The following is an 11,631-nucleotide window of genomic DNA, read 5'->3' on the forward strand; positions in this document are numbered from 1 at the left end:
GTTTCTGTAAAAGACAATTCTTACCAAATGTGAATGTTTAAATTCCCTTAAAGAGGGGCAGTTGGGGTGCCCATTTTTCTCTTCTTTGAAATGGAATGTCTGTTCTTCATACAGACTCCAGAAAAGCCAATCATGCTGGCTAAAAGAAAACGTGATTTAAAAATTCACTCAGTTATTCTTCCAGGGTGCTGATGCACCCACCCAGTGTTGAATGTACACAAGGGACACCCCCTCCAGCAGGTGCTGGAAGAGTAAAGCCCTCTTCCGCGCCCCTGCACCCCTCATAGCAGATGAGTGCAGTGGAGCGCTCCAGCAGTTCCAGCAGTTTTCCTTCCTGAACCCAGGGCTGCGCGACTGCGCCGCTACTGGGCACACATCCTGGTCTAGGACTGTGTCACAGGGGTCTCTTTAGGTCCTGGCTTCTTCGGTGGTCGCCCACGCTCATTTCCGCAAAGTCCAAGATCCCGCCTTCGCCCGCTTTCACGGAGAAATGGGGTAGCAGTGACACGCGACAGACGTGTGGCTCAGGGGCTTACAGGACGTCCATCTAGCTGGGGAGGGAGAGGTCTGTAAATTGTCATTTTTAGGAGGAACAGGGCAGAATCTAGGGTGTTAATTCCTCAGTGACTCCGGAAAGGAGGGGCGTCAAACTTTAAATTAAAAAAAGGTCTATCCATCAGCTAACCTGCGAGGGCGGCGATTCCAATAACCCACGCTGGCGCCGCCTGGGGTGCGAAAACAGTGTCCAAAGGCGATGGCAGCGCTGGCCTCCGAGGTCAGGAAAAGGGCCTTCTGAACAGCGCTGTTTGCGCAGGAAATGTGTCAGCAGCGGAACGCGACCCGGCCGCGGCTATCGGAAACGGGCCCGCGGGGCGCGGGGTGGCGGCGCGACCCTGGTAGCCGCCCCTAGCTGCGGGGACGAGGCGAGCACGTGGGTGCGGGGCCCGCGGCTTCCTCCCCACTGAAGTCATGGACTTGGCTCTCTCCAGCGAGGTCGGCGCGCAAACGTAGTTTCGGCCAAAAAAGAAAAAAAAAAAGTGCACAATGTGTTTCTTGTTAAGAGACTCCAAAGCCAGAGCCTCGGGTTTTGCTTTTTTGTGCTGCATTATAATATTAAGATGTAGCTTAATTCCGGACAAAACCGCCCTTGTTGGTGGCTGGAGAGGGCTGTTAATGAATTCCCACAGACGCTGTTGGGCAAACACTGGGCGGCCTGTGCTGCGGACTCCGGCGCCGCGCAGCGCGGAGCCGGCAACGGCCGGCCCCGGGGGCGCGCGCCCGGCTGGGGCTTCCCGCGGCGGCCGGACGGGGCGGGCGCAGCCGAGCGGCCGGACGTGCGCGCCTCCCGGGCGGCGCAGACATTGCGACGCCAGCCCGCCGCGCTCCCGCCAACTCTCTGGCAGCCTGGGATTGTTTTCCAGACCTTATCTCTCCCTCAAGTTAATTTTCTTTTTAATTTGGTGACCGGAACAAAAGTAACAGGAAAATCCTTTATGAAAGCAAAACGCGGCCACAAATCGGTGCGCTTCACAGCATTTGTAACTAAATATTTGCCGTGCTGGTAGTTAAATCTACCCCTCTGCGAAACTTCTCAAACTTTGCTTTCTTTGAACGGAGTTGAAAGGTGATCTCCCTAAAAGGGGGATCAGATAGTTGAAAGCAATTGGATTTAGCACGGTGTTTTACCTGGTGCTCTTAAAATCTCTGGGCAAACAGGACTGCGCTGGAATCCTAGAAGGAATTGTGGAAAGGCCGAGGAGTAATGCATAATTAAGTCATTTTAGTAGCTAGGTCGCTTTGTTAATAAAATTTATTAGCTGTATGCGACAAGAGCTGTAAGAGGTTAGTGAGGTCTACAAAAAAATACCCAATGGGAGAAAAATAAACATCCTCTTGTTTGCCTTTTGTGGGCTTGCACGCTCTCTTCCCCTCTCTTTGCCCCTCATCTAAAGCTGTTTTAAACCCAAATTCGGTTATCTGATTTCAGGGTAAGGGCTCCCTCTTGCCAAAGTATTAAATAAACAAGTAAAGCAAAAACTTGAACCCTTATGTAATCCAGATGCTGTTTCCTCGAAAACCACAACAAACTCTGCTAAACCAGATAACAGAATCAGAAACAGTTGCCCCTCTCTTCTGTTCCCCCTTCACCAAGAAAGATGATAAATAATTGCTATTAACACTCTAAACTGCAGATGAGCATCCTTGAGGGTTCCGGATGCCATAAACTGTCTGAGACTGTTGACATCTGTTTCTTAACTTGAAACTTTCCCTCAAGATAAACTCTGGACCAAGGAGGCGTTAGCATCTGTGGGCTGACTTGAAAGTTTCTGGCCTCTTGATCTTCTCAGTTGAAAATGCAGCACTATAAAGGAGACTAAATCTGGACACCCACTTTGTAGTGGTAATGAAGTAAACCGACAGCTCCCGCTCTTGGTGCTGAAAAAAAAAAACAACCCCAGAGTCAAGGAAACCCAGATCCCTGAACTGGGTTGAGTATCTTCCCACCTCTCGGGGAGTGTGTGGTGGGTTGCTCAGGATAATTTTTTACTACAATCTCTAGGGTTTCAAAAAGCAAAGTACTGGCGGAGGGCAGAGGCAATGTTAAAGGTATTTCAAGGAGTTTGAGATCAAAGTCATCCCTAGCAAGGACCACGGAATAAATAAATCCCACCATCCCCTAAGAAAGTGACCTTCTCCCCACCCCACTCTTTCCTCACTCTGCATTCCCAACACTGAATGAATACCTCAGTTGCAAAAACAAATAAAACCTTTTTCTTTGGCAAACTCTAAACCACATTATGGCTCTTTTTACAAAAAGAAGAGTTCTTTCTTCTCTCTCTCTCGGCTTTCTCCACACCACCATACCCACCCCCCCTTTTTTCTTTTTCTTCTCTGTCCTTCCTTCCCACAAATAACTCGAAACTTAAGACATGCAACTGGCTGCAGGTGCTCGCAGGCCCTGGAGCGGCCAAGGACCGAGGTGAGGCTCGAAACTGCCCGGGTCTCACAGGCATTGATCAGCTGGGAGAGCGCGCTGACTGACAGCCGCGGTTGCCATGACAGCCGCCTGAGCGGCGCCGCGAGGACAAGGCTGGAGGGCGGCGGTGAATGGGCGGCGTCACGCGCCTGGCGCCAGAGAGTCTGCTCCGGGACTCGCGGCTCCGGCTCCGCCGCGGCCTGGCCCGCGCGCTGCCGCCACCGCTGCTGCTGCCAATTCATCACCTGTCAGGGATCACTCAGGGGGTCACAGGCGAAATGGACACAGCTGTGAGAACAAAACCAAGGGGAAGAAAGGAGAGAAATCCCAATTGCGCCAGATGTGCAGAAAGGACCTTGAGAATTCCACTCTCCCCCCACCGCAGGCTCCTCCCCCCCCCCCCATTGCATCACAGAGGGATTGCAAAGCCGACTCTGGCCCCCGCCCGGGTGCTCCCGGCTCAGAGCTGCTTCTGATTACAGCCAACCGGGCCTGGACGCAGATGTGAGCCGCCGCGGCGGTGCTGGAATAAAGAGACTAAGTGAGTAAGTCTTGAAATGTGAAGGTAACTTCCAGAGGTTTGGGGTTTGTTTTTGTTTTTTTTTAAATAGGGGGCGTCCGAGTGGGTAAACCAGGGAGACAGTATCTCCAGTTCCCCCACAGGAAGCCCTTCACACCTTTCCACCACACACAGATTTAGCAAATCTAAGACCCATTCTCCAGCTGGGACCATTTGAACTTTAGAGGTCTCAAATACACATAAACGAATACACAAATTGACAGATTTTTAAAGACCTTTTAACCTATGCAGAAAATGCTCCAACTGGACCCGCCAACCAGTCAGGAAAACAGAATTTTAAAGGTAATTTCATATTGAGCTTAGAGAAACCAACATAACTAAACTCGGGTTTGTTTTGTTTTTTTTAAAATCATTAACTTATATGGCTTGATAATACCCTTAAAATGATCTTTAAATGGATGTCAAAAGCTGGAGAGCATGCCAGTAGACTCGAATTCAACCATATCAGACACAGGGCGCTCTGACATGGCAGCTAAAGAAAGAAATGCCAAAAACTTTCACCATATTTAGCAATTTTACTACATCAGGGTACAAAAATGATCCTGGGAGAAGACACTGCCTTAGTCAGCTCTGCAAGGGTGTAAAATAATACCACACAATGCTCATTAAAACCAGCCCAGAGCCTCTCTGTTAGGATAATGAGGCTGGCAAGGATGTTCACATACGGTGTCCTTGGAAAAAAACGAGGAATGCGTCAATATCAGAGTTTCAATGTCCAAGAAGCACAAGTAATCGTTTGAGAATCTCAAAGATGTTTGTTTACATTGGCTATTATTGTAAAATAGTCAAAGTATAACATCATGAACCAAAATAGTGTCAAAACAAAATCTGTTCCACTGTGGCACGTATGTGACAGAAACACATGTACACAAAGTACATCAAAAGGCTCGAACTGTGGGAGGACCTGAGGAGTAAATCACTTCCAGACTTAATATTAGGGTATACTTTGTCAGTTGAACACTGTCAGGGACAGAGTGGCAGGAGGTATTTGTTTTCTCTCTAATCTTAATAAAGGAGGCTACATCGCCTTTTTAAAGGGTCTCGGGCAAATGACTTGAGAGGAAACCAGGAATCTCCAACCTGCAAACTGCACTGAGGGAGTTTTGTGACAGGCCATCATCCTCTACTCAGCATCCTGTTGGGCCACTAGAAGCCAAATTAACCACAAACTGAGAAATAAACCCTTCAGTGAAGGACAAAATACTGTTTCCTCATCACTGAACTTTGCTTTCATCCTTTATCCTGCCCCTTTCCTCTTTAAGTTCCGAGGAAGTGAAGATTATCATAAAAAAAAAAAATGCATACCTACAAATAATACATTTTCTGGGATTTTATTTATCATAATCTAGAGAACAATGATTTCCCCAAAACAGCTAATTTGCTGTGGTCTTCAGTTAAAGTAGAATTGTAGGAGAATGAATGAACCAAGTATTAAATAGGTGCAAACTTCTTAGACTAAGAGAATGCACCGTTCAATTAATATTTACAGGGGTGGAGGAAAGCCACTAAAACTCTTACTTCTTCAGTAGTAGTCCTGAGAAGATTCAGCACCTCCTACGTAATAACTGAAAAAAAAAAAATAGCGATCAATAGCTAAACTTTAGAAATACTGTAGTGGTGCAGGAATGTAACACCAAAAATAATTTGTGCATAATTAATCACATTACTTTGCCACCTTCTCCAAAGGGTTTAGACTAGCAATCTTTCAAGGACGATATATGTAAATATAGCTCCAATATGTAAATTATCCTAATGATTTGCGATTAATAGGATCATTAAAATATCCCTGCCCTATTCATGAAAGGAGGAAGGCTTCCTAGAAGCCTTACCCATCAGCGTGATTTAGGACATAGTTTGTAATAAATACTCATTTTTCTGCTTTTTACAGTAACTCGCTTTGTTCCATTTTCCAAAATCCCATACTAAATTTGTTATTGAATGCATGCGGGTCTCCCTCCCCCCCCCCCCCATTTAGCCTTTACTTATCTTAAAAGACTGAACACACTTCATCAATTTACAAGCGTCACTTTTTAGTAGCAAACTTATTTGCATTTTCACTTTCTTCTGAAATGCTTTTTATCTCCCTTAATGAGTATTCCGTGGGCTGCAGTGAAATGTGGCTTTCCCTTTGCTATGTTGAACTTCTCGTGTCATTGCTGAAGTCTCCGGTGGGGTTCACTCTTAGGGCAAGATTACTGCTTAAGTTGTAGGGATCAGCTCTACCTCACCATTGGAGAAATAGAATTTTTTAAGTGCACATTTCATTTTCTGCGTCCCACTGTGCCTGCTGCAGCCCCGCACCTCCTTGGCAGCGCGCGTACTGTACTCTATTTACCGCCCCAGCTGGCCCCCGCCCCGCCCACCTCGCACGGATTGGTTGAGAACGCGGAAGGGCCGCGAGCTGGTCGCTTTGTGCTCACCAATAGGCCCTCCAGATCGACTTGATGGACACAATGCCTTCTACCAATGGGAACAAAAAGAAGCCCGATTGTGTCGTTCGGGTGAGTGCCGATAAAAGCCACCCCGCCAGACTCACGGCTTCATTCTGAGCCGAGCTCTGTGTAGAGTAGAGGTATCTGCGAGCGGCGGAGGCGGCCTGAGCTACAGGGTAACTCATTCCCTTTCAGTCTTTCCCCACCCCGCATTCAACATGAAAGCGTTCAGTCCAGTGAGGTCCGTTAGGAAAAACAGCCTTTCCGACCACAACCTGGGCATTTCTCGGAGCAAAACCCCTGTGGACGATCCGATGAGCCTGCTGTACAACATGAACGACTGTTACTCCAAGCTCAAGGAGCTGGTGCCCAGCATACCACAGAACAAGAAGGTGAGCAAGATGGAAATCCTGCAGCACGTCATCGACTACATCTTGGACCTGCAGATCGCCCTGGATTCGCACCCTACTATTGTCAGCCTCCATCACCAGAGACCGGGGCAAAACCAATCTTCCAGGACGCCACTGACCACCTTAAACACAGACATCAGTATTCTATCCTTACAGGTAAATCCCTGCCCTCCGTGTCCTCTGCTCTGCTGCCCGCTCGCGCTCCGCATTGATCTGAGCTGTCACTAATGGGTCTGTTGTCCAAACGTCTGATAATTAGCTAGTTAACTTTATTCTTTTAAAAACTGTCGGTTGAGCCGGTGCATGAAATTGCTGTTAAGTTATGACATGTAAATCCCTTTAGTCTGAAATGTAGCTTAAACCTGTGTAATGGAACTTGGTGCTCTATTGACTACTTAAATTAAGTCTTTTTTTCCTTTAAGTGTCTTAACATTTTATCCTCTTTCTTTCATAGGCTTCTGAATTCCCGTCTGAGTTAATGTCAAATGACAGCAAAGCACTCTGTGGCTAAATAAATGGTGAGTGTTTGCTTGTGCCTTCCCCGTTGGTTAAACTACCTCTTGGAGTGTGTGCGGGCGCATGTGTGTTTCATTTGCTTGTGTGAGAGTACTTGTATCTGTAGAATTGTCAGTTTAGGAAGTGAATGTTTACGTCCTTGTATTACTTGAAGAGCACTGTCTCACTAGACAAGAATGGGCTTCTTGTTCAGGCCACTAACATCACAAAACATTTTCCTTAAAAGAAAAAAACATGCTGCCAATAACTTACTATGAAGATGGCCGAGGAAATGTGTCTTGGCTCCTGTTGTACCTTTAATGTCCAGGCTGCTTGCTGCTATTACTCTGGTACTATGGGGTACTAACCTCCAAGGCAATTAATCTTATCATCACAAATTCCACAGTGATCCTCCTTTCCTAAAACCATAGTCTTCTGGGATTTCAGTTAGCTGAGGATTGCTACCCTGTCCCTTAAGCCCTGTGATGTGGGATCCCAGCTTCCCTATCTGTTATGTTAACTAAAGGGCTGTTTTCAATCAAATAATTGTTACAAGCAGCAGACTGGCGCCTCTGAGTACTGCAGTTGGAGATCCAAATAAGAGATTGCGCCGAGAAGTTTTTCCCTTGAGTCTATGCTATTTTAATGTTTAATGTGTGATGTCCAGGCCGAATATGTGTATTGCATCTGGACGCCAGGGTTTGCCCAATCTTTGAGTGTTTGGTTAAATGTTCAAACTGTGGCTTCCTCCTGGCGCCAGTCTGCCCGCCTCTTTGCCCTTAGGTTACATTTCTCCTAAACATGCCTTTCTCTCCCAATCTTTTGCAGGTGTTCATGACTTTTTTTTTTCCTTTCTTTGCACAACAACAACAACAAATCTACAAGATCTCTTAAGGCGCTGAACTTAATTTTTCAACCATTTCACAAGGGAGGACAACAGCAAATTGAATGGACCTTTAGGAGAAAAAAAAATAAAACGGAAGGAAAACTAAATGATCATCTTCCCCAGGGTGTTCTCTGACCTGGACTGATAATAGTTATTTATGAAAAAGACTTTTAAATGCCCTTTCTGCAGTTGGAAGGATTTCTTTATATACTATTCCCACCATGGGGAGCGAAAACGTTAAAATCACAAGGAATTGCCCAATTTAAAGCAGACTTTACCTTTTTTCAAAGGTGGAGCGTGAATACCAGAAGGAGCCAGTATTCAGTTACTTAAATGAAGTCTTTTGGTCAGAAATTAGCTTTTTGACGCAAGCCTACTGAATGCTGTGTATATATTTATATATAAATATATATATATATTGAGTGAAACCTTGTGAACTCTTTAATTAGAGTTTTCTTGTATAGTGGCAGAGATGTATATTTCTGCAAAAAAAAGTGTAATGATGTACTTATTCATGCTAAACTTTTTATAAAAGTTTAGTTGTAAACTTAACCCTTTTATACAAAATAAATCAAGTGTGTTTATTGAATGGTGATTGCCTGCTTTATTTCAGAGGACCAGTGCTTTGATTTTTATTATGCTATGTTATAACTGAACCCAGATAAATACAAGTTCAAATTTATGTAGACTGTATAAGATTATAATAAAAACATGTCTGAAGTCAATCGTTGGCATTCTGAATGATTTTTAAGATTCTGTCTTCCTCAATATCCTGCTTTTTATTTAACCCTTTCTCCCTCCTCTCTTCCTCACCTCTTTATCCCCTAAGCCTTGGGCCTAATGTGTAAAGAAAAGAGCTCCTTATTAGATGTGTTAACCACCGCCAGCAATTTTTAGTTGCTTCTTAGGAGTATTGACCAGGCTTGGAAGGCTAGGAACAGAAGTTTCTCTGAGTCCTTACATGAAAACTGTTGAGACCAAGTGAGTTTATAAGCAGGTAATGGATTATGATTTCTTAGAATCCTCAGAAACAGGTCAGACTAAATTGGGAATGCTTAAGGCTTGCCTACCTTAGATAGTAAGATGTATCTGGAGTAAATTAAACTCCTTATTCTTGAGGAGGACAAAGACCACAGAATATGAGACATAACATTGAAAAGAAAGGTAAAAAGCCCTCGCACCTTTCCTGATAATGTTAATTTTGTTTACTTGTGTCTACTGGAACTAAGTTGTATGGCCCTAAGCTCCCAAAGTTTTTGAAGTCTTATTCCCTTCATCCTGTAACTCACCCAGGCCACTGGGATATCTTTGACCCTGGCTGGGCTGATTTTTTGAGATAGGTGACTATTAAATTGTCCTTCACCCTTGATTGCTGCCCCTTGCTCACCCTGAGGAAGACAAAGCTGGGGGATGGGGAAAGAATTCTAACTCATTGCAATTATTTAACTCTTTGCGTTGCTACCCTCAGGCGGGCAAAATCTAATCACTGCTTTAAATGTATATTTAGTTTCATATAGGGTCGCTATGAGTCGCAGGCGACTCGACGGCACATAACAACATAGAAGGGGAGTTCTTAAAGAAAATCTACGTAGTTCTGGAAGGCAGGTTAGAAGTGAATGGGAACTGGAGAAGCAAGGGGGAGGGACTGTGGCAGGGAGGGCAGCACACCTTGGGCCACTCTCTCCAGCCCCAGCAGGTGTTTGGGTGGCGCCTCTGTGTCTGCACCGGTGACTTGCCTTTCCCAGCTCCCGACACCAAATCCATCACCCGCCAAGCGTAGGCGGCAGTAAACGGGATTTGGGGAGGGGGGGTGGCGGGGGTAGGGGGGAAGACTGGCTTTAGACTCAATTCCAGTCTCCCTGGGTTCTCAAATCCAGGAGCGCTATTGGGACGCCCAGAGGGGTAGCCCTAGAAGACCTCCCAGGGACACCAAGCTCGAGGTGCCTGGACTGCCAGAGCCGCGGGCCATTCATTCCTAGACGCCCGGCTCCCTCTGGCGGCCACACCCAGGCAACTGGAGAAGTGGCTTCAGTAACTGGTGCCTGGGCTTTGATGCCTTCCAGCCCCACCTGCGGACCTGGCACCTTGACACTCCTTTCTCTAATGCCTCCTGGGGGTATGCAGCAGGTCAGGATATGTGGAGGTCCACACTGCTCCAGCAGCTCAGCCTAACACTCTGGACATAGGGGCTCCTGATAGTAGGGGTGCATGGGGACATTGAGCCACTGACAATAGAAGGCTAGCAGAGATGCACGGAGCCCTCCCCCATCTGTCTGGTTGATTGTGACGGTCAAATAGCACCTTTAAGTGAATTTGAAAGCAATGCACAGGGGTATCATTAATAACCGTACACTCATCAGGGGGTGCCTCAGACTGGGACACTGGGACAGGAAGCAGTCCCTTTTCTGTTAGCTGATGTCACAGCCACCTGTGTCACCTCCACCCAGAGCCCTGCATGCACGTGTCATCTTGTCACTGATCTGTTACCTTCCACGGAAGGCAGAGCCCCAGCAGAGCAAAGACAGGGAACACAAGGAGTGGGTTCATCCCTGCTTCCTCATCCTTTCCTCCTGGAGTGAGTGGAAATGATGAGGGTTGAGACGAGGGGCGAGGGATGGAAACCACCAGCTCTCTCTACCCGCATTAATCGCCTTGACGCCCACTGGTGGTTTGATGAAGTGGAGCCAGAGGTGTGGTTTGCTCCCTTGTGGGTGCGAGAGTTGTCTGTCTGATGGCGGTTCTTCAGCAAGCGCCAGAGCCTGCTCAGATGGATTTTCCAGGGGAAACCCGGGTGGGACAGTATGACGGGGGCAGGGCCTTTCCAGGCTCTGCATGTCACTGGAAGCAAGGGACTGTTTACCATATTTTGACAACGACCTAAAAGTTAAAAGCGTCAAAGTGAAACGCGGCACCTTTCAGAACAGGACTTTGTGAGACTGAGCCCCGCTCCGAGACGCAGCCTTAGCTGGTGGAGGCCGGGCGCCACCCTCTGGTTCTTGAGAAGAATGCGGCTCGCAAACTGCAGCGTTCATCGCGGGAGTGCAGGCAGGCAAACAGGACCTTTAAACATGAGTGAGGATACTGTGAAATAGCACGTCTCTAGCATTTATGCTGTTCCAACACTGTACAATAGTTTCCACATCTGGATCTCATTTCAGTTTTACTACTCCACAGATTAGTACCTCACTCTCTTCGATATTATTCTGAATATTTAACAAATGTATCAGATACAGTCCTAGGTCTCAAAAAGATTAAGGCTCAATTGTGTAGATAAATGAACTGTGAAGTCTGATGAAAGACCCTTTTCATTCCATTTCCCAAGTTTGTGTCTTCTTTTCACTGTTTAAATTGCATTAACTGTTGTTGTAAATCTCATGGAGTCAACAAGAATTCAAAGCCACTCTAATTCCTTACCTTTTCCTGCCTCAAGATCTCTGGCGTGATGGAGTTAACAGTCATTGTGTCAATCTGTCTCACTGAGAGTCTTCCTCTTTTTCTCAGATTTTTTCTCTCTAAGCATGATGTCTTAGACCACCGTTGTGGTCCAAATGTGACTATTTGTTTAGTATAAATTTGTTATTACTAAACAAATAACCCTAGCCTTGATCTGGCTCATGGCCACAAGATTTCCAAGGCTGTAACTTTTTATAGCAAACTGTCAGATATTTCTCCTCCTATGCTATTTGGCATATTGTTGTTGTTGTTGTGTACTGTAGAATCAGAGCTGACCCTCTTTTGGGTTTTCAGAGGCAGTTAATTGCTCAGAAGGAGAGTGCCCATCCTCCTCCCAAGGAGCAGCTGGTGGCCTTTGGAGTGCAGCTCAGTTTTTTGCCACTAGGCCACCAGGGCTC

At 46.3% G+C, this 11,631-nt stretch overlaps 1 protein-coding gene across 1 annotated transcript; it reads left to right on the forward strand.

Moving 5' to 3' along the window:
* Positions 1–6,025: 6,025 nt before the first annotated feature.
* Positions 6,026–8,505, forward strand: ID2 (inhibitor of DNA binding 2, dominant negative helix-loop-helix protein). Its single transcript, XM_006898194.1, has 3 exons — positions 6,026–6,555; positions 6,854–6,917; positions 7,723–8,505. Exons 1-2 carry the CDS (start codon positions 6,208–6,210, stop codon positions 6,908–6,910), a joined length of 405 nt encoding a protein of 134 aa, XP_006898256.1. The 5' UTR covers positions 6,026–6,207; the 3' UTR covers positions 6,911–6,917; positions 7,723–8,505.
* Positions 8,506–11,631: the final 3,126 nt, after the last annotated feature.

Source organism: Elephantulus edwardii, unplaced genomic scaffold, assembly GCF_000299155.1.
Source record: "Elephantulus edwardii isolate Elephantulus edwardi_28Jun2011 unplaced genomic scaffold, EleEdw1.0 scaffold00223, whole genome shotgun sequence".
NCBI lineage: Eukaryota > Metazoa > Chordata > Mammalia > Macroscelidea > Macroscelididae > Elephantulus > Elephantulus edwardii.